General features: G+C 51.5%; 1 protein-coding gene across 2 annotated transcripts in view; it reads right to left on the bottom strand.

The window, feature by feature from the left end:
- Window positions 1-22,873, bottom strand: part of DOCK1 (dedicator of cytokinesis 1) — a 535,081-nt gene that overhangs the window by 7,649 nt on the left and 504,559 nt on the right. For both annotated transcript variants that reach the window (XM_047760279.1, XM_047760280.1), the window contains exons 45-49: window positions 22,663-22,839; window positions 21,571-21,654; window positions 16,437-16,574; window positions 7,976-8,121; window positions 3,337-3,535 (exon numbers count right to left, since the gene is read on the bottom strand). In XM_047760279.1, the coding sequence (XP_047616235.1) occupies window positions 3,337-3,535; window positions 7,976-8,121; window positions 16,437-16,574; window positions 21,571-21,654; window positions 22,663-22,839 (744 nt within the window). The remainder of the gene's footprint in view (window positions 1-3,336; window positions 3,536-7,975; window positions 8,122-16,436; window positions 16,575-21,570; window positions 21,655-22,662; window positions 22,840-22,873) is intronic.

Below are 22,873 nucleotides of genomic sequence, written 5' to 3'. Positions count from 1 at the left end.
CAATGACCGGGTCACTGACCAGCACACCCCAGGCTCCTCATCTCTTTTGGTGTCCTTGGTGGGCGTGTGAAAGTCTAGAACCTTGCCGAAGGACTGCCTTTATTTGCCGCCCATTTCTTTGCTACGCTACACTACCAGGGGGTAGGTGTTCTTTCTACTTTTCTTATTTCTTTTTCTTTTTGTCTTTTTAGGCCCGTACCCGTGGCATATGGAGGTTCCCAGGCAAGGAGTCCAATCAGAGCTATAGCTGCCGGCCTACACCACAGCCACAGCCACGTGGGATCTGAGCTGCGTCCACGACCTACACCACAGCTCACAGTAACGCTGGATCCTTAACCCACTAAGGAGGCCAGGCATCGAACCCGCATCCTCATGGATGCTAGTGAGATTCCTTTCCACTGAGCCTCAACGGGAACTCCCTCGTTCCACGTTTCACTGCATTTTCCCGTCTCTGACTTTCACATGCACGACCAGAAGTTGTACTGTGATGCCCGACTTCTCCCACAGAAGCCTTTTCCTGTGTCTGTAACATCAGGAAGTTTCTTTTATCCATTTCTTACCACTTGGTCTCAGATCATTAGGCCTGGGGGGACACAAGCAGTTCAAAATACTCTGAGGAAGGAGTAATTAGGAAGTGATTAACCCAGCTGAAAAGGAGGAATCAAAGTGCCCTCCCCGCCCCATGGGCAGGGCAGGTGGGCGGACTCATTCCTGGGCTTGGCCGGTGAGGGCCAGCTGCAGAGCAGCCGGGAGGTGGCGTGTCTCAGAGGTCTGCAAAGGCGCTGCCTCCCTGGAGGCTACTGAGGCTGGAAGGAGGGGAGGAAGGCTTACGCCCTTTGGGAAACAGGGTGATGGGGGGGACACTGGCCAATAGGCCAACGTCCAGAACTGTCCTATGCCAGCAAGGCAGGTCCCGGAGACCAGGTGTCACCCCTCATCTGCAGGAGTTGACAAGCTCCTCGCAGGCCGACTGGGGACAGCATGGTTGGGACTCTCCCACCCCACCCCACCCCACCCCATCCCATCCCACCCCACCCCTTCCCATCCCATCAGGGCACATTCTGACCCAGGGAACAGAAGGACATTTCACTGGTGAAATGCAAATTACACCTGGAGGGCCCCCAGGCTCTGAAAGGCTCAGCTAAAGGTCATGAAATTGTTGATGATGCAAATCCAAGGAGGAAGCTGAACTCAGCTCCGTGGAGGGAAGAGACAAGACCCCTGCAGAGGTGTGGGGTGGCCAGGTGAATGTCAAGAGCAGGGCAGCCCCAGAGGCCCAGGGCTCTGTCCCGGGGTAATGGGACTGCTGCTGCTGCTCAGTAAACCTCCTTCCCACGGGCCCACCTGCTCCGTCCCACAACATCTGGCTGGTCACAGGTGCGCAGAGGCTAACTGTACTCACAGACCTTGCTAGCACCTGTCACCTGGAGGGAGGACAGACGGGTCTGGACCAAGTCTGCCTCCAGCGAGAGGTCAGGATCCCTGGCCCTTGGAGCTGCAGCTATGGTCATTCTGAGAACCTCCGAGGCCAATGCGGTGGAGGAGGGGTTCTCTGCTCTGACCTTGGTGCATTCCTGTGGATTTGCTGAGGGTACCAGCCGTGGCGGGGTTGAGGCAGGGGGCAGGAGGGAGTCTGGTGGGGGGGCATTTTGTGCTGAACTCAGCCCGTCTTTGCTCCCATCCTAGCAAGAAAGCAGGGCCACAGCAGGGAGGACCAGAAGTTGTACTGTGATGCCCAAGCCTGGCACGTCCTCTGCCTACTTTTCACACAACTTAATTTCAATCAACTCTGCCACTTGGCTCAAATTCTCTGCGACCGTCTGTTTTAACATCTTCATGTGGAGCTTAAATAAGAGTATATGAAAGACTTGTCCAGAGTCTGAGCTAATAGTCACAGAAGGAGCGGTTAGTTCTCCCACCTGGTTGTGGTGTTTGGATGTTCAAGAGACAGGGGCGCTGGCCAGTCCCAGCAGGGTCGCTGGCCTCCCAGCTTGCCAGAGGGGTGGACCGGGCACACAGGACGGGCATCAGAATCCTCTGAATCCCTCTTTGTGAGGTCACACCTGCCACTTAACGCCAGCCTGTGCCCAGTCCCTCCCTGGGCCCCAGGCCCTAGGCTGCAATGAAACACGACCGCCCAGCTTCGTCAGAGCTGCGGCTGACGGCCTCCCGAGGCATCTGCCTTGATGAAGCCCTCACTGTGGTTCTGGGGTCTCCCTTCCCCTCTAGATGCCAAGTGACATGGGACTGCGGGTCTCAGTGGCATATGGCCTGGAGGAGACAAGATGCAACGAGCAAGAGGCCAACAAGCAGTGAAGGATGTCGTATTAGCCGGCGGTCCCAGCTGAGCCCTCTGATGAGCAACCCTCAGTGACAGCCAGGACAGGACGTGGGCGCCCGTCCAGGGCACGCACACTCTTGGCCGCCGTACAGGCAAACGTCCATCTGTTTCCGAGAAGGAGGCGGCTCTAAGCCTGACTTACCCTTTGAAGTTGACAGCCTGCGAGAGCCTCTTCTTGGTTTTGTTTCCAGTCTACAAACAGCACTTTCTGAATCAAGTTCACCCTGGAAGACGCCCCCGCCTCCTTTCTGCCCTAGACTCCAAACTCAGCCATGCGCTGCTGGGAGCGAGGCCGCCCCAGGCACAGCCCTGGGACAAGGGCGAGCTGCTTGGGTCTCCCTGCCATCACACACCCCAGACTCTGGATTGAATGGGAGTCCCTGGGACCCATTTTTAATGTTCAGCACGTGTCATGTTAAGTCCCTGAAAATCCTTCTGGAAGATGGCTCAGGGATGTAGGCCTGGAGGAGATGAGGCTGGGAGGCTAACACGGAACCGAGAAGAGTTGGCATGACCCAGTGGGATGGGGCATTGAGACTCTAGCTGAGCAGATTCTAACACGTGGGCAGAAATGTGGCTTAGGGTTTCTGGTCAGGAAGGGGCGAGAGAACGGCATTAGCTGGTTTCCCACACCAAAAGCATTCCTGTTCATCTTCTGCGATGCCTGCACCTCTAATGGAAGCAACTGCAATTTCACCGCAGAGTCCAGAAACACGTGGGTCCTGCTGACGGCTGGCTGGGCCCCGAACCCTTTCAGGAGGGAGGTTGGAGACCAAGAAAAGCATCTGCCAGAAAGCAGCACTCTACTCTGCGCCCAGGGTGCCCTGCAGCATCAGGTTATACAAGGGGAGGGCTGCGGGGCACCCCAGATTTTCAAATGACGATTTCATAGCCCATTCGGAGAAACCCAGCTGACAGCCGCCCTCGGCTAAATGTGGAGCCACAATGGGTCCGGCAGCTGCCAACAAGCAGGGAAAAGCTCCCCGTGAAATTACCGTTTCTGAAAGGATCACAGCCTCAGACTGCGGGAGGGCGACGTCGGTGGGTTTAAATTCTTTATCAAATATCTCTTGATGTTTGCTGTTCCTCTTTTCCTTCTTCTTGTCCTTCTTCTCTTTATCCGGGTCGTCCTTGTCCAGCTTGTCCTGGGAGCGGGAGTGCATTTTCTTCGGCAGGAGGGGCTCCAGAGCAAACCTAAAGGGAACGGTTCTTTAAATCAACGGCGTTTTAAAAGGAGAGCCAGTGCCTTTCACCCTGTGGGTCCACATAAAGTCACTCAGAAGGAATCCAGTGCTGACGGGGGCCCACCCGACGTTACGAGGAAAGGAATGATTTTAAACGGGAGGCCAGGGGAGACTTAAGATGCTTGTGACCAGTGGCAATGGTTATGGTTTTGCATCTCGATAAAGACAGACTGGAAAAAAAAAATACAACACCTGCGGGACAACGGGGGAAATGTGATGTCCAACTGGACGTGCGATGATGACGTTTAGACGTTACTGCTGATTTACGATGGGCGGATGGGAAGCCCTCACCTTGTAGAGGTTCACGCTGACATAGTCATGAATGCAACGAGGAGGAAAAGCCAAGCTCATGCACAGCAGTGTCGGTGTGGGGCCACAGGGAGCTTCCGCCTGAAAGCCCTTCGGCCGGCTCAGTGAGAAACGAGCCAACTCCAGCTCACAAGCACATGGAGATGCCCTTTGTGTTTCAGCTGAGATCTGAGCTTGAGATGGAGGACCTGGGTCCCGGCTCTGCCACCCTGGTGAGTCTTCACAGCCTCTAACCACTGTGGGTTGGGCATCCCCCATCACGAAAGGAAATGCAATGAAAATGGTATGGAAAAAGAGATACGATCTCTTAAAAGAAGCCAGAGCTGTACTGTCATATGGGAGAAAGAGCCTATACTGCGATTTCTGATCAATGTGTTTTTAAAACCCATTATCCCCACGTAGTTGAAAGAAGCAAAATGGGCAGCCGACACAGTTCATGGACGCTGCCTGACACCTAGCTGCCCAGTGTCCGGGCGGTCTCTGAGCCAGTGAGAGGGCGCACCCCGGCCCTGGGGTGTGGAGTGTCGGGACTGGGGCCAGGGCCCCGAGCGCGCCCTTGGAAGCTCCCGGTCCTCAGTGTGCGTGTCCAGCCTGACTTCCTGGGACCCCTGGAGACCACCCGGCTTCTTCATGGGGAGACTGACGTTTCCATCCTAGCCGTGGTCTCTTTCAAGCTCATCTGTGAACGGGACATTGAGAACAAAACACTCTTCTGATAAAGAAGGCCCTCCCTGGGAGTTCCTGCCGTGGCTCAGTGGGTAAGAACCCAACTAGTATCCATGAGGATGCAGGTTCAATCCCTGGCCTCACTCAATGGGTTAGGTTTCCACTATGGCCGTAAGTTGCGGTGTAGGTCAGCTGCAGCTTGGATCCAGCATTGCGGTGGCTGTGGTGTAGGCCTGCAGCTGCAGCTCTGATTTGACCCTTAGCCCGAGAACTTCCATATGCTGCAAGTGTGGCCCTAAAAAGAAGAAGAAGAAGAAAAAAGAATACCATCTCAGCCACTTTGCTTCCCAACGTGGGAGAGGTAACACAGAATCGGCACTAAGGTGGACCATTCAAGAACCGTATGACAAATCCATGGAAGATACAGATTTTGCTCAGAGCAGGAATCACGTCTCCTCTCTTTTGTTTCTCCCAGTAAAAGTGGATGGGCAGCAGGATTTGAACAGCAGTGGTCTAGGATGTAGGCAATGATTATAAACAGAGCCAACGTCACTGAAGGAGAGATTATCGGACACCAAGTCCCTCTGAACTGGGGGAACCTATGACGTCATCCTGTACCCACATCAAGCCTGAACCTGCTCAAGCCTCCAGATGGGACCACCCGTCTGCAGGGAACACAGAAGACAGAGATATACATCTCCTGACACGAGAGTGGATGGAATCAGCAAAATCCAGACCACCTCAAAAGCAAGCTAGATTTTGCAGCAAATAAATTATAAGGAGAAGAAAACAAAAGAAAAAAGTAGAAGGGGAAACATATTGATTGGAAGCGCCTTAAGGAGATACATCAACTGACTAAAGGTGAGAATCTTATTTGGATCAATTTCAAAGAAACTAAAAAAAAAAATGACATTTATGACACAGTTAGAAATGAAAGCCAGTATCTGAGGATAATATGGAATCACTGCTCATTTCTTTCATGTGATCAAGGTAATCCGATCGCGGCTTTTGTAAGTTCTTCCCTTTAAGAAATTCGCACTCAATATTGATGGATGAAATGCTAGGATGTCTGAGATTTGCTTTAGAAAAATACAGAGGCGGGAGAGGGTGGGAGACAGACTGAACCAAGATGGGCTCCATCCCCTCCCCCCACCGCCCCCTCCTCCTCTCCCCCCTCAGGAGTTGACCACGGTTGAGGCTGTGGCTCATGAGTGGGCACTGGCCCTCACTGCACAGTTCTGTCCCCTTAGTACACGCCAGAAATTGTTTCATAATAAAAACTTGAAAATGATTGATGAAATGCACTTGTTTTGTCTTTGATCATTAAGGCATCTCGGGACACCTGGACTTTTCCAACTGGATGCACAATAACTAATAAATCAACATCCATTACTTGTTAAATATTAGAGCTACTCTATTACAAGCAACCATCAAAAATCTTCATGATTTTATTCTAGGTTTTGCAGACTTGGGGATAATTAGGTGAAGGAAGGATGAGTGGACCTCTTTGAGCCCAGGGGAAAACCAGACAGGGATACAAAGAACCGAGAGAAAGACAGGCTGAGTTTTAAGTTTTCTGCATTATGAGAAGCAACTGCTGATGGAATGAACTTTATTCTGCACATCGCCTGTGCCATTCGAGACCACAGCCTCATCTGCTCCGCATTAGTTAGGAAGCTAAAGGTGGCAACCCTGAGGATGAACAAAAATCTGGACTCTATAACAAATACAGTTTCTAGTTCAAGGTTAAACTAATGGCCCCCAGGGAGGGGGGACTGCTCGCACTCTCATACTTGCACCTGCAAGACACCACTCTTCTGTCTGAAGCCTCACCCCTGTGTTCCCAGAAATATAAAAACCTCTTCTTGTTCCCGCTGTGGCTCAGTGGTTAACGAATCCAACTAGGAACATGAGGTTTCGGGTTCGATCCCTGGGCTTGCCCAGTGGGTTAAGGATCCGGTGTTGCCATGAGCGGTGGTGTAGATCGAAGTTGAGGCTTGGATCCTGTGTTGCTGTGGCCGTGGCGTAGGCCAGCGGCTATAGCTGCAATTCAACCCCTAGCCTGGGAACCTCCATATGCTGCAGGTGCGGCCCTAAAAAGACAAAAGACAAAAAACAAACAACCAACAATCACCTCTTCTTAACTAGCCAGGGGATTTTCTTGGATCAAATTTCTTGAGCAATCTTGCTCTAAGTGACAAGCACACATGATTTAAGTACCTCTACATTGGGAATTTCCATATGGACTTGGCCTTCTAAGGAGCAGACATGGATAAAAATTACCCTTAAGAAGAAAAAGTGAGAACAGCTTTCAATCCTCCACTGGGCACACTGGTTGTCAGCAACGAAGGGCACTTGGATTGGCGCTGTCCCTTGGGGCGCTCTGGAAGTTTGTGCCTGCCTGTCGCAGGGGCCGGGAGCCCTCTGCTCTGATAGGATGATGGGCTGTAAACCAAACGGGCTTGAGCAAACACATCACGGTGCGAACTCCACAGTGAAACCATGAGACGTTCTTTTTCTGATGTTTAAACGGCAAGTGCCGTTTTTTCGTTCTGTATCATCAGAACAAACTTTACACGTACGCAACTCCCCAAACACACGGAAGTGTCAATATCGAGGTTGTCTCGGCAGGAGACACAGTGGGAGATGTTTACTCATCTCTTTCCGTTCCTGTTCCTTTCTCAGTGCCCTCTGGGACTCAAGAGCAAAACTGGGTGTCCAAAGAGATCTTGCAGAAAGAAGGTGGCCCTGCCAGCTCTCGGGTGAGCCTTCCTGTGTGTGACAGCCCTTCCCTGGCATAACCCTTGGAAGTGAGCAAGGGATGGAAAGTACTAGCACGTGGCTGGCAAGGAATATGCACTGCACTGCTTCTGGGACTTTGGTTTTGTTTTTTTTTTTTTTGGCTTTTTAGGGCCCTACCTGTGGCATATGGAGGTTCCCAGGCTAGGGGTCGAATCAGAGCTGCAGCCACAGCCACAGCCTCGCCAGATCCGAGCCGAGTCTGTGACCTACACCACAGCTCACAACAATGCTGGATCCTTAACCCACTAAGTGAGGCCGGGGATCGAACCCACATCTTCATGGATGCTACCTGGATTCGTTTCCACTGAGCCATAATGGGGAACTCCACTTCTGGGACTTGTTGAAAAGGAATGAACCCTCATTGGAGGTTTTAAAATTTGATGGAAGCTTTATCCAAATCGGTATCCCAAAGTGAGAACTTTTTTCTCCAAAACTCACAAGATCCTACACAGCTCAGTGGTTGTAAAGTCTGGGAGGGGCTCCGTTTCAAAGAGAGTTTGGATTTTTAAAAATCCTCAGTTGTGATAAAATAAACCCAGGGCCCCGAGTGGCTCCTCGCAGACCTTCCCAGCCACCCCCTCCCCGATGCCTCCCGCAGCAGAGCCAGACTCACCCATCAGAGCCGGGCCTGGAAGGGGTGCTGTCTGATGACAGGGACGAGACCGAGGCCACCGACAGAGGCCGGGATGAAGAAGGCATCGTGAAGGATCGGACCATGGACCGCGGACGGCTGCCTCTTCTGTCGTCCAGACTTGAGGGCTGGGTTGGAGCGGAGGGGAGAGAAAGAGAGGGACTTGTTTGACACCTGTGCCCAAAGATGGCCAGGTTGGCACATGCAGACGTCTATGGCCAAGGGGTCTTAGCATCTAGAACACAGTTGTCCAAACTTTTATGGGCAGTGTAGGTTCTTGTTCAGAGCTGAAGACTAAAATCATGGTTATTTGGGAGTTTTTTGAAACCTGATTGGATAGTGTAAAAAAAATAAAATAAAAAAATTGGAGAAAGGACCTTCTTGGTTTTTTAAAATTTCAAACAAAATTTTCTTGACCAAGGTGACAGCGCAACAACCTGTTCCAAACTCATAGTGCAGTCTACTGATCAGAAAATGTGACTTACAGAAAAACACCTAGAATGTAACTAAAGAATTTGCGAGATCTTTAGACCAACTTTGTACATCTTTGCATGTTGACACACCAAGCAGATCGACAAAATACATGGGTGCCTAATGACCAAACGTCTCCAGACTGAGACCAGATGCTCCTGCTGCTTCAGTTGAGGTGGATTCCCCCACCCCGTGCCAGTGACTAGTGCAATGGATTGGATGGAGGCATGGCTGGAGACTCTTCCTCCTCCTCTCCAGAGAGGGCCAGTGATGCATTCTGGAGAAAACCAGTCTACAGATAGAGTTTTCCACCCTCTCCTTGACATACTATTGCATATTAACAAAATAAGTGTCACTGAAATACAGCCCATGTCAACACCTAATTAGCTACAAAGTGCTAGTGTATCTGCACCTGAGCCAGCTGTTGGTACATCTGGGATGGCAGCTGCCACAGGAGCTCCTTGCTTCCACCTGAGAATGTGGAAACCAAATTCCTGTAGGGCATTCTGTCTCTGTGTGGCTTCAACCTCCCCAAACCCAAGCCCACGCCCCCAAGCCACCCCACACCCCTGAGCTGGTGTTCTATTCAGCCAACCACCTGCTTAGGACCACAGTGGATGACTGATAGGGCAACACCATGTCTGCGGCTGAAAAGTAGGCCTGTTTCTTAAATATGGTTTTACACTTGAAACACAGTTTCTTATGCTTAAAAAAAAAAAAAGTTCTAAATTGCAAAAGAACAGGGTTTTTTTGTTGGTTTTTTTTTTTTTTTGGTCTTTTTAGAGCCACACCTGCAGCACTGGGAAGTTCCCAGGTGAGCAGTTGAATCAGAGCTACAGCTGCTGGCCTACACCACAGCCACAGCAATGCAGCTTATGGCAATGCCAGATCCTTAACCCACTGAGTGAGGCCAGGGATCCAAGCTGCGTCCCGTGTCCTCGTGGATACTAGACAGTTTCACTACTGCTGAGCCACCACGGGAACGCCACAAAAGAACAGTTTAGAGCAGGAGTTGGTAAATGTTTTCTGCAAAGGGCCAGATAATACATATTTTAGGCTCATAGGCCCTGTCTCTGTCCCAAGCATGAAAACAGCCATTGACTATAAAGAAATAAATGACTACAGCTATGTTCCAATAAACTTCTGTTCACAAAAGCAGGTGGCAGGCCAGAGTTTGCTGACTTCTGGCTCAATATGCAGCTGGAATTTGCCAGCACAGAGTGCCTGGCCAGTCTTGGCTTTAGCACCAATGACAGTGCCATTGCCTATCTCCTGGGAGATAGCTATTGTCATTAATTGGCTTTTATAAGGAAACGTAAAAGGGAATGGTTACTTGCAGATTAGCCCAAACTGTGAAAAGGTTTCTACAGACTCCAAGCCTGTAACATCTTCTTCTCAGCCTTTTTCATTAAAGGTTATACTCCATTTATAGTTATTGTAAAATACTGACTATATTTCCTATGTCACACACTCTATCTTTGTAGTTTATTTTACACCTAATAGTTTGTACTGCTAATCCCCTGCCACTATCCTGCCCCTCCCCCTCCCTTTTCCTACTGGTCACCACTAGTTTGCTCTCTGTATGAGTCACCTTTCCTGTTATATTCACTAGTTTGTTGTATTTTTTTTGGTCTTTTTTTTTTTTTGCTATTTCTTGGGCCACTACCGCGGCATATGGAGGAGTCGAATCAGGCTAGGGGTCGAATCAGAGCTGTAGCCACCGGCCTACACCAGAGCCACAGCAACGCAGGATCCGAGCCGCGTCTGCAACCTACACCACAGCTCACAGCAACGCCAGATCATTAACCCACTGAGCAAGGGCAGGGACTTAACCCACAACCTCATGGTTCCTAGTCAGATTCGTTAACCACTGCACCACGATGGGAACCCCTGTTGTATTTTTTAGATGTCACATGTAAGTGATATCATACAGTGTTTGTACTTCACTTAGTGTAATTACCTCCAAGTCCATCCATGATGCTGCAAATGGCAACATTTTACTCTTTTTCAGGCTGAATAATAACACACACACACACACACACACACCCCCCACATCTTCTTTATCCATTCTTCTAATGATGGACCTTAGGTTGCTTCCATATGTTGGGCAATTGGAAATAACGCTGCTATGAACATTGAGGTGCAGGCATCTTTTCGAATTACTGTCTTTGTTTTTTCCAGATACATACCCACCCAGGAGTGGAACTGCTGGGTCATGTGGTAGTTCTATTTTTACTTTTTTGGGACCCCCTCCCATACTGTTTTCCATAGTGGCTGCACTAATTCATATTCCCACCAATAGGGTAGGAGGGTTTCCGTTTCTCCACATCCTCCCAACATTTGTGATGTGCAGACTTTTTGATGACAGCCCTTCTGACAGATGTGACGTGGTTCTCACTGTGGCTTTGATTTTCATTTTCCTGATGATTAGTGATGTGGAGCATTTTTTCCTGTGCCTATTGGCCATCTGCTTGTCCTCTTGGGAAAAAGATGTCTATGGAGGCCCCCTGCCCATTTTTTAAATTGAGTTGCTTGTTCTTTTGAGGTTGTTATATGAGCCGTTGATATATGTCAACATTAGCCCCTTGTTGGTCCTCTCATGTGCGGAGATTTTTCCTCCATTCAGTAGGTTCCCTTCACACACAGTCAGATGGCAACTCAAGGCCAGAAGTGTTCCTCTCGCCCAGCTTCTTGTTTTGTGTCCCACTGTTCTTGACCCTCCCAAGAAAGAGTCCTGCCTGCTCCTCCCAGTGCCCCCTGAACACCCCATCAGCTGCCCCCCTGACCAGCCTCCCCTCCCCAGGTTGGCCGCCTCTCCTCTTCCTGGCATCTCAGTGGGATTCTGTTCCTCTTTACACTTTGAGGGAGACCTGTTCACAGCCTCTGCCTTTCAAAACACAGGCTGTAACCTCCTAGTTCTCCCACAGCAACAACGTCTGGGAATGGCTTGGAGATGGAGAATCAGCACTGCCAGAGTTTGTCTTTCTGAACACCCACCTGCTCAAGCCACCTACCAACCTGGGAGGGGCTGCCCTCCCACCTCTCCCCAGCAGCCACCTTGGCTTGACTTCAACCTGGTCCTCTCTGGATCCAGGTGAGGGGCAGAAGGGAAAGAGCCAGAAACCCGTGTGCTCAGGTGACCTTTCTAGCCTGGCATATGCTGCCTTTTGTCCGTCATCTACTGGGCACACGGAGACAAAGCGTTCTTACGGGGGAGAAGAAACATGACCCTTCTGACATCTGGTGCTGTGAGCCCCTTGCTAAGGGGGCCCGGGTTTCCATTTCTCTGATGAAATGATCTTCATGGTAGGCAGTGCTGAGCGGGCACTCGGGGGAGCTGGTCTTGGAGTAGGAGGTGCAGGTGGCCAACAGGATAACCTCATCTGCTCTTGGGAAGGCCCAGAAGGCATCCATGAAGGTCCAACCCTCAACCAGAGGGCTAGCCATGTGCCCTGAGAGGCAGCCTTGAGTTTGGGGTGGGATGCAATAGTACAGATTGGGAAGAATGAAGGAGGGGTGGCAGGGTCTGGCCGAGGATGGACAGAGGCCACTCTTGGTCCTGCATGAGCAGGGCTTCCACTGGGTGTGGCCCTGGGCTCTACCAGATTCCACATTCCTTCTCGACCAAGCAGAGCCTCTAGAAGTCAAGGAACCAGGACTTTTATTTTTTCACCTGAAGCAGTTAGTATCTCTCAGTCTTCACAGGTGTAGCTCCTGCTCCAGGACACCATGTGTCCCTGCAGCCGGGCAGGCAGCGGGTGGGGAAGATAGAACTCAGCTAGAATTTTGGCTTTGGCACAGACGATGTGACCTCACATAAAATGTGGCACCGCGCTGGGCCTCAGCTTCTTCCTGAGCACGCAGGCAAGAATCATGTCACCTTGAGAGGCCAGTGAGGACGACCTGAAATGACGCAGGTGAAGCTCTTGGGGGCGGGCACACGTAGTGGCAGCTTCCATGGTCCTCACTGTCGTTCTCTCGGCCGGAGCACAGGCTCATTCCAGGTCCCACCAGGGGCGCCTCGCCCGCCCAAGGCTCACATGTTTTGCATCCTTGTCTCCAGGCTGAGCCGGGACGTCCCACCTTCACAAACCACAGATGCCAACTGCCCATGGAGCTGCAGGTGTGTGGGGAGCGTCTCCCCAGATTTAATCACAGTGACTTTTTTTTATGGCATAGAGTGAGAAGTCTTATGAAAATGTTCCTTCCCAAATGCTGCACAAATGCCAATGTGGACCAGAAACCCACCAGGGGTGACATGCTGGCCTGTAGGAGGGGGCACATGCTGAGGGAGGCGTGGAGTGGGTGAGGGGGAGAGGTAGGCAGGTCGGGCGGGGAGGGTGCAAGCTCAGTGTTGGAGGCCCGAACCCACCCCTCAGAGGCTGCGGGATGGGTGCAGATGGGGAGCTGCAGGACTTGCAGTCCAGGGTCAGCTCTGCCTCCCAGAGCGCTGGCCCCACACCACTCTCCTAAATCTTATCAGCCAATGCCTCTCTTATTGGAAGAGTCCCCTGAACTCCAGCACACAGAAGAGGCAAAGCTGAACAACTCACTGAGGCCGGGGACATCAGCTTACCCTCCTAAGCAGCACCCCGCCTAGAGGCCTCTGAGGAACCCCCGAGTTCCATGGATTCCAGTAAGAAAACCACTGGATCAGGTTGCCATGGCAACTGTGGAGGGACACCTGGAGGGGAGACATCCTGGAGGCAGGGAGCCCTGAGTGATGGTTGGGATGATGGGTGAGAATGACAGAAGGATGAAGGGTGAGTTCTGGGTTTCTCGTCTGGTGACCGTGGGTGGAGCGATATCACCGGTATCACCCTGGGAGTTCGGAGGACAGCGAGTGCTTCTCCAGGCACGTGGAGGGTGGCAGGAGGCAGTGGAAGAGATGGGTCTGAGCTCAGCACCAGGCAGGACCGGGTGGTGGGTAAAGAGATGAGGTGGATGAGGGCAGAGGAAGGTTCCCTGTTCCTCATGAGATCCGAAGGAAGAGGAGCCTGAAGACTGGAGGAGAAGCACAGCCATCCTTTTCAGGAGTTGTGGACTAATGCCTCCTGTGTGTCCGGGCTCCAGCGAAGGCATGGGGACCAGTACTGCTGGGGCTGATGCTTTCGGTCTCTTCTCCGGGGCCCCTGGGTCTGCACTCCTCGGTCCCCAAGGATCGGGAGCCGGGCTCCTTGCTTTCATCCAGCAGAATGAAGGCCAAGGCTGTGCAGACCAGGGGGCGCTGATGGAGCCGCCAGGGGATTAGCAGTCAGAGGGCATCCACGTCTTTCCTTTCTAGGGCTTAGGCTAACTCTGAAATATTGACAAAATGGTTTATGTCCTTTCTTTGGAGTTTTTATTTTTAAATCCATCTTTTTAAAAATAGGATGATACTATATTGCTTTCTGAAGTATTCTGAAATGCTTAAAAGTCCTCCAAGTAGATAAGACAGGAAAGTCTCATCCCAGACCTCTTTTTATCACCCCGTTTGTCAGAGGTTGACAGCGTGTCTGCCAGACCCTTTGTCTGCTCACGGGAGGTTGGCTGCGGAAACCAACATGCAGGGGCCCAGGATGGAGGGGGACACAGGAAGGCAGTTCCAGGGGATGACACATCCACGAGTAGCAAATGCACCCTTAATTCAGTTCCCAATCAAGGGAAGTAACCAGCCCTTGGCTGCACCAAGACACGATGATGGAGATGATGCTGTCTGGGGGTGTGCTACAAATGGCTCACCCGCAAAACAGCCCTGCCTTCCCTCCTCTTTCGTGCCCAAGAGCCGGCCTGCACAGGAATCAGGGACCATGGCAGAGAGAGAGAGAGAGACGAAGGATGTTCCAAGAGCCAGACTGGCTTCTGTCATTTTGAAGTTGTACATTAAAAGATTGCTCAAAGAGGAAGGCGTTCACTTTGGAAGAAACCTAAGACTTCACAAGTGTTCATTTCTTAGAAAGAATTAAAAGGGGCGCCAAACTTTGAGAGACATGCACTGTGATGCCCTCTGAAACTCTTCTGGCCCCTCAACTCTGACTGTAATGAGTCACAAGCTCCAACGTGATCAAGCACTGATGGAGTTCGACTTGCATGAAGGGTCCCCCAGGGGGCCCGGCAGGAGAGCACCCTGATTTCTAAGCCTGCTCCCCTGCCGCAGCTCCGGCTAGGCTGACATCCCAGATCCCCGCCTGCTGGGTCTTTGGACCACAGCTCAGCAGCTGTGTTACCCTTGGCTTGGTGGGGGTCATGCTCTGCCGAGGCCGCGGCCAAAGGTACCTCATTGGATGAGCACTAGGTCCTGGGCATGGAGGCACTGGGGCCCAGCCATGGCCGGCAGGTGGGGGAGGGCGGGAGGGCACAGAGGGTAACCACAGCCAAGTGAACTGCTCTCGGGGGTAGTCCTGCTCTCCTCCGTGTCTCTAGCCACAAGGGCAAGAGAAGGAAGCTCTGCCACTGGCTAGAGTGTGACCTCGGGTGAGGGAACCTCCCATGTCCCTGGTCCTCCCTCTGCAAAGCGGGGATGTCTGCAGTGCCTCGTTCTTTCGGCAGAAATCAAGCAAGTTCGTGCTTGTAACAAACGAAACTCGGAAAGGTCCCTGACACACGGTGAGCCCTGAACCAGTGTTTGCTAAGTGAGAGAAACGTGCAGGGGAAAGGAAGCAGGTTCAACAGAGAGCAACCGAGAACTTTAGGGACTGGTGGAAAGATGGAGCTGGGCCAAAAAAGAAACCAAAGTGGTGCACCGCATCAGACACCTGGTTCTTTAGGAAGTGCTACGAGCCATGTGTCACGAGAAGCGGGGAACTTCTCACAGTCTGCTCTCCTTTGCAGGATAACAGAAGACCTGCATGCATGCAGCCCTGCATCCCAGCAGGCAAGGGACTCCAGTAGATGAGAAGAGGTCTTGCAGCCTCTTTTTGCCACACTGATGCTCATCTCTGAGCAGTGAATAAAGGGGGCCTCAAGCCACCTGCTATGCCAGCCGTCTCTGGAGTCCATAGGCAGTCAAGTCTAGGATGCACCAAAGCTCTCAGAGGCCCTGGGAGTAAGGACAGAAGTGCTGCTCTGGACCACACACCACAGGGGCCCTCTGATGGGTGGTGTCTGGCCCCGCCCCCAGAGCTGCTAAGACTGGGCTGGAGAAGACTGTCTCAAGCCTGCCACAAGGCTTACACTGTCAGGCAGTTTTGCACTAGTAAAAATTACAAATCCCTCTTTTCTTATGCTCTTGATCTCAGTTCTTGGTTCAGAACTCTTCGCAAGAGCCCAGGTCTGCCCTTCATCCCAGACCAGAGCCTCCCAGCATTCCAGGCTCTTGGAGGCTGGGCACATTTCCAGCTCCAGCCTACAATCTGTCTTCTGCCCACCGCATGGCTGTGTCTGCACTGGGCCCCGGGCTGCCGTTCAAATGCCTGCGCCCAGCCTCTGTGAAGTGGGTCCTTTCTCCAGGCAGGGTCCTCTCCATCTCCTCCAACTTACCCTTGGCCGAGATCAATGACCACTCTCTCCAACGGGTAACAATTTCAGTCTCCACTCTTCTCCCCTCAATGACTCTGACCTTGGCCTGGGCACAGGCTCCACTTCGGCTTGGGACCATCCTGAGAGCCGTTACCCTGTGTGTTACTTACCCCTCTGTGTGTGTTGTGTGACTGTAGGTGTGGGGACTGTGAACCAGCCCACGTCACATGGGTCTGTGAGAATTTGCTGCTGCTCCACTACAGGAAGGGCAGACCGCGCTCCCAGCAGTGAGCAGGGTATTTGGGGATAAAGTAAATTCATGGAGGTTTACTCACCCTGACATTGCCAGTTACTGAAAGGAGGTGGCCAGTCTGCCAGCAGATGAACCGAGGAAGGAAGGGGTTGAGGTCCCCCACACCCACCTCCTAAGCAGGTGTCCCGTACCCAACTTGGTCGCTCTGCCCCGTGAGCCTATCACAGTGGACAGCGTGACACAGGGCCACGCCCCCTCCCCTGGGCCACGCCCCCCACGTACCAGGGTCCGGACGCCGTATTGCTTCTCCACCTTTTCCTTTAACTGCTTGAAACAGGCTTCCAGTCGCTCGTGAAACGGCCTCAGTGCTTCTGTGACTTTTTCTCCATGAATCCTGATCCCTTCGGCCAAAAATGGAATCTGAAAAATGTACAGGATGACATTCCTTATCTCTCGCTTAACCGTCTAAGGGAGAGAAATGCATACCAGGCGGAAAGCGGCCACACGCAAAATGCATCCGCTTTGGTTTCCCAATCCAAACAGCTGCTTAGACTCATCGGCAGGGACATTACTCCTCCGAACCAAAGAGCTCCAATGAAAAGCCCTTGTGTTTTAAATCCGACACATCGAATGCCGTGGGCAGCACTCGGTGGCTGCTCCGTTACTTTGAGCAACTCGCACTGGATGGTCAACCCCAGAACAGACGGCTCTGCACTTTCCACGCCAATCTGGGATTTTGGATCTGTTTGGCTATGACTTGATCTATTAGCACGGGATCATGTCACAGATTTTTTTTCGCAAAGAATATTGCCTCCAGAGGCACTTGAGAACCGTATTCCAAAACGTAAAAATCTAGTTATATGTGATCCAAAGTCCTCCTGAAGGATATTCTTATTTGGTAAAGGAAAACCAAATTTATTCTTCCTTAAAACTAAAAATAATCACATCTCCGCCAATACTGCTGTCACAAATATCCACGCCAGCACTTCACACGCGAGTGTGGCGATGTCGTTGAGCTTTAAGAGTATCACAGAGACAGTTTTTATTCCCCAGCCCTCCAAAGTCACGGCCATTGAGGGAGGGTGTCAGAAAGGCTCCTTTCTTTCCCTGGCTTCTGCTTCCCCCTGAGGCTCGGACTGGGAGGCAGATCAAGGCTCTTCAATGCAATCAAGCGAAGAGGCTTCCTCTTAATAATTTATAATTAAATCAAAATACTGATTAAAAACAGATTCTTCTAATATGACAGAACACCAATCTAGATGAGCAGATTTATTAGTAAGGAGGATAATAAGTGCACAATTGAATTTCATGTGAACAAATTCAAGAAATCTTATCAAGATGAATCAGTGACTCAAAAGCATTTGGGTGTCATTTATAGCACACAGCTTTGCCTCTGGTGATACTCCAGGAAAAGACAGAGTAAGCGGGTGCTCACAGCCCACCCAGCCCACTCTCAGCTGCGTGGGCACAAGGGGGTCTGGCTGACAGCTGGGTCTATACCCATGGTCCACACTAAGCAGCCCCTTCCAGCCGGTTATCCCAGAAAGACAGTGGGCAGGTGAGGCTTCAGACGAGATGGGACGTTTTACTATTCTATACAAATGACTTGTGCCCATGGCAGCCTCTTGGGGCTGGTGGAAGCTTGTACAGGTTCAATGGGAGGAAATGCTCACAGAAGCCTCTTGGCTTCTTGAGCTTCACCTTGGGGGATGGCAAGGTGGGCTGGGGACACGGGGTCGTAAATGCGCTCTGTCTATCCGGGCATGAAGGCAACCGTGGGGGTGCTTGCTGCCTCAGGGTTAAAGCACAGCCATGCTAGACACTGAGCGCATGCTGCTGTAGCATGGACCTTTCTCAAAGGTGCAAAATTCGGTCTGATCATTTCTGCATTGGGGGGGAGCGTTGATAGAACCCTTAACTGGCCAGAGTCTTGACACTGAAGAAGCTACTTGCTGGACTAAAGTTAAGACCCTTTGGTGGAAAGGAAGGAAGGAGGAAGGGAAGGAAGGAAAGAAAGAAAGGAGGAAAGAAGGAGGAATGAAGGAGGGAAGAGGGAAGAAAGAAAGAAATTGACAGTACGTTGTAAATCAACTACACTTTAATTAAGACATTTTTTTTTAGGTGGGCAATAAAAATGAGTTAGAAGGCCATGGCCTTTTTAATTCTGCAGTTTCACCTCCAGCAAGTACAGAAGAGCCAGTGGGATGCTGTAGAAAGACCCTGAATTGAGCTCTAGTTTCAACTCCAACATTGGTCACTAATTAAATCGACAGTGGATTTGCCTTCCAAAAAAAAAAAAACAACCAAAAAAAACCAAAGACCCTTTGGTTCAGGTCTTGGGCCTGAATGAACTGCAATTTGGTGAAATTTATGGCATCTGAAATTTATCCCCTCAATTGCCTGAATGAACTGCAATTTGGTGAAATTTATGGCATCTGAAATTTATCCCCTTCTTGTAGATACAACCTTCTACAAGAAGGGCGGGATCTGTGCCTTGTTCTACGTCTGCTCGGGGCTGAACTGAAGCATGATAAAAACATGCTCTGTGCAGACACCCTCCAGTGCACAAACAGAAGCCCTGGACCGAAGCCTGGAATGGGCTTTGGCTTCTAACCAGGCTGAGCCTCAGCATCCCTCAGGCAGGTTCCTGAAACCCAGCCCCAGAGCCCCAATTCGCTCTGGAGTGGATCCGGGAGTCTGCACATCTAAAGAGCTTCTCAGAGCCCAGAGGCGGGAGGACTTCCCCCTAGTCACACCTCGTGTTGTTCAAAGCCAGCACGCTGCCTGCTCTCAAAAGAAACCCTTCTAGATGGCAGCTCGGTATTTGAAGTCTGCTCCTGTGTGTCTCCTGCACAGATTCATGGCCTGCCAGTGGCATGGAACACTTGGAAGCACTGCTAAGTGCTCCAGGGGCACCACCCCTGGCGACATGGGTAGGGGGTGGCATGTGGGTCTGGTCTTTCATCTCTGTGCATTTCAAAAGAGAGAGCCGCATGTACCACAGCCGCTTCCTGGGGGTCTGTGTGGCTTCAGCTTTGGATGCACGGCAGGGATGCCCAACAGGACAGCCGTATTGGGGGGCAGATCGAAATGTGCCTTTGAGGAAGGGGCTGGCACCCACGTGGGACCTGGCATCAGCTGCCCACCTGCAGCTGGCACCCAACCCCAGCTGACCCATGGGAGGGGTCAGCGCTACCCTGTGTTTCAGCAATGGCCAAGGAGAGCCAGGAGCTGCCTGGGACTTACTAACCAGACTTCAAAATGATTATACATCAGTGATGCAAACTCTGCCAACGAGTCCTTGGGATTCTCAGGAGGTAAACCTCACCTTCCCCTGATGGAGTTTCAGGAAAAAAAAAAAAACAAAAAACGGATTAACTAATAAAAACAGAAGAAAGCATTCGGAAAACCCCAAACTTCATATTTTTAATGACCCTATGTATGACTCAATTACTGATATGAAAATACAGGTTTTCAAAAAATTTGCAAATGAAAGCAAAATCACAGGTAATGTTTTGAATATGTATTTTTCATCACTCTGATTTTTAATGAAGTTGCTAGAAAACAGGTTCCTTTTTTTTTTTTTTAAGCTTTCCTGAGAGCTGCTTTAAAATTCATCCTTTAATATAGTTATTAGGGGTGATGACACAGTACTGACATAAAGTTCTCTCTGGGGAACAAATTATTTTCCTCTGTAGGGCTTGAAACTCTTAAAATCCAATTTGCTGTAAAAGCTTACAGAAAAAAAAAAAATCAATAGAACTTTTGCAGACCAAACTAGTTTTTGTGTAGCAATGGTTTTACAGCCTTCAGTGGAGCTTTGAATTTTGTACCCTTTGGTTTTCTACATCTAAAATGGAATCATTCTGACTTTTAGATTATCTGTCTCCTTTTTGGTAACAGAGGGAGACTGCCCGCATGAGGCTTACAGTCTGGGCAAAGAAACCATGGTGGCCAAAAAAGTTCTCCTACATTCAGCTCCCAGGGTGTCTTATCGGAAGATAATCCTAAGGCAAATTGGTATCAACTGCCTATGGGTTTGTGGCAAAGTCACCCTCATTAAGGATGGCTGTTATAAAACAAAGAAACAGAAAGAAAATCAAAAAGTAACAAAGGTTGATGAGGACGTGAAGAAGTTGGAATGCATCGTGCATCATTGTCAGTGGGAATGTTAAAGATTCAGCTGCTGTAGGAACCGACATGGTGGGACCCCCAAAATTACCAATAGACTTATCGTATGATCCAGCAATCCACTTCCGGGTATATACCCAAAAGAAGTGAAAGCAGGAAACAGAACAGACGCGGTACACAACAACGTTGTTCCCAATAGCAAAAGGTGGACACAACCCAAGGGTCCACCTGTGAATGAATGGATGAGTGAAATGTGGTCTCTGCGGGCAATGGAATATTACTCAGCCTTAAAGAGGAAGGGAATGCTGACATGTTACGGTGTGGAAGAACCTTGAAGACAATATGCTAAGCGGAGTAAGCCAGGCACACAGGTCAAATGAGGCGTGATTTCACGTATACGAGGACTTTAGAATAATCAACTTCAAAGAGACAGAAAGTTGCATGGTGGTTTCCAGGGTGGGGTGAATGAAGAGCTACTGTTCAGGGGGTACAGAGGAGATTGGCAGGATGAAAAAGGGCTGGAGGTGGATGGTGGCGACGGCCACCCGATGTGAACAGACTTGATGCCACTGCACTGGACACTTACAAGGGGTGAAGATGGTAAATTTCCTGTTATATAAATTTTATCGCAACAATAGGCATATATATTTGACATATATCGAAAATAGGTACTTGCAAATTGGTTTGAAACCAAAGCTCAGTTCTGCTCCACCCTAACTGGTCACAGAGCCCACGTGCTGATGGCGGAGAAGCCGGGAGGGTGAGCCTCCACGGAGGCCAGGAACAAAGTGCCCACAGAGCATGGGTCGGAAGATCAGCCTCACCGTGTGTCTGACCCGGGAGATGGGACCCATGGGAGAGACTGCAGCGCCCCCGCTGGCAGCCTGGGAGCCCCGCCCACACAGAGGAATCAGCCTGAGAGCGCTCCCGCCACAGCCTGGACCCACACTAAGGCATCGCAGTCCTGATGTTGCCCTGACGTGCTGTTCTGCCCAGCTGGCTCTAAACTGACCGAGGGGAGGAAGCAGACCAGGCTTGTTTGCAAGAGACCACCTCTTGGCGGTGTTCAAATTGATGACTACAGCCAGGAGGGGAGTGAGTTAATCATGGCAGTGGTCAGTGGGTTTCTTGGGACAAACAGTCATGTGAACTCTGGCGGATGTTCCCAGGCCTCCCTGGAGGTTGGCAGTGTGCCAAGGTGGCCCGGGGAGCGGCGGGGGGGACATTCTGGTCTGGGACTCGGCTTTCCGGGCCACCCGCCCCGCAGCTGCCGTCAGACATTTACCTGCCATGCAATCAGGTCCTTGAGCTTCTCGATCTTTTCATGGGCCTCAGGATGCTCCTGCAGGTACCGCTCGGTGAAGAAGGCCTGGTGGAGACAGGGAGAGCCCGTCAGCATGCCAGCACACTCAGCCAACACGTGTTTTTGCACACCAGGCCTGGGCACAGAGCCGTGTGTAAAACAGACCCCGCCTCCCCACCTGCGGTGCTCACTCCCCCCCAGGGCCGGCCCCTCCCAGCCAGACTTCCACTAAGGTCCGCCCAAAAAACGGGGTTTGGTCACTCACGGTGGTGCCCCGTCCACGCAGCCCAGCAGAGCCACAGCTGGCCCGGACCCCTCAGGCCACTGGGGGAAAGCTCCCCAGCTGCTGTCGTGCCCGTGAACCCCACCTAGGGCCCCGCCTGGGGCTCTGGTCCCGGGCCGCACCTGGGTCAGAGCCCCATCTCTTCGTCCAGGCCGAGTTCTCCTCGCAGCCCACTCTCAGGCAGAGCCCCTTCTGCCTGTTTTCACTTGGTCTAGACCAGAGGTCAGCAAACATTTTGGCAACAAGAAACAGCCGTTGTTTTAACAGGACAACAGCCAGTGACACCACGTAAATGAATGGCTGTGGCCACGTTTCAAACTTGATCTACAAAATCAGGCGGCTGCAGCGAGGACCCGTTGTCTGGATGACACCCCACGACCTTCAATTTCTGTCCCATCTCGTTTTCCAGAGAGACAGGCCATTGATCCCCTAGGCATCAGCCCCTCCCCCAATCTATTCTAAGTAGTCTAACTCTTTTGTCTTTCACTAAAACTGTATCTTTTGGCCTTTACTAATCCCAGGTCTCTGGACAGCCACCAGAGGGTCAGTCTCTAGAGCTCCATTAGCAAGGCCCAGTGGCCGGGTTGGGGAGGGGGGAGGAGGGGACCATGCCCGGGCCAGCTGTGCCCAGGGTGGGGCCTTGACTGCCTGCAGCCTGCTGAGGCACCTGCCTGGCCCCGCCTCAGTCTGCCCAGCTGGCTCAGTGAGCCCGGGGGCGGGGGGGGGGTGTTCTGGTTTGGAGGGGGTGTTCTGGTTTGGAGACGGTGTTTGGAAACCTGCGTGTCACGTGCCTTTTCATAATTTGCGAAGCCTCCCATGACGGCAGGGTCCACGATGCCATTCAGGAGCATGGAGAGGGGGTTGATGGGGAGGCTGGGGTCGTCCAGGTGCTGCTGCAGCATGCTGTTCATCTTGTCGTTTGTCAGCTGCATGGTCTCGATGGCGTTCTCCAGGGGGCTGATCTCCACCTGCGCAGCAGAGGGTGGCGTGAGGGCGGGCCAG

The sequence above is a fragment of the Phacochoerus africanus genome, chromosome 15, assembly GCF_016906955.1.
Source record: "Phacochoerus africanus isolate WHEZ1 chromosome 15, ROS_Pafr_v1, whole genome shotgun sequence".
NCBI classification, from domain to species: Eukaryota; Metazoa; Chordata; class Mammalia; order Artiodactyla; family Suidae; genus Phacochoerus; species Phacochoerus africanus.
Note: the sequence above shows the minus strand (reverse complement) of the source record. Positions and strands in the feature narration are given on the sequence as shown.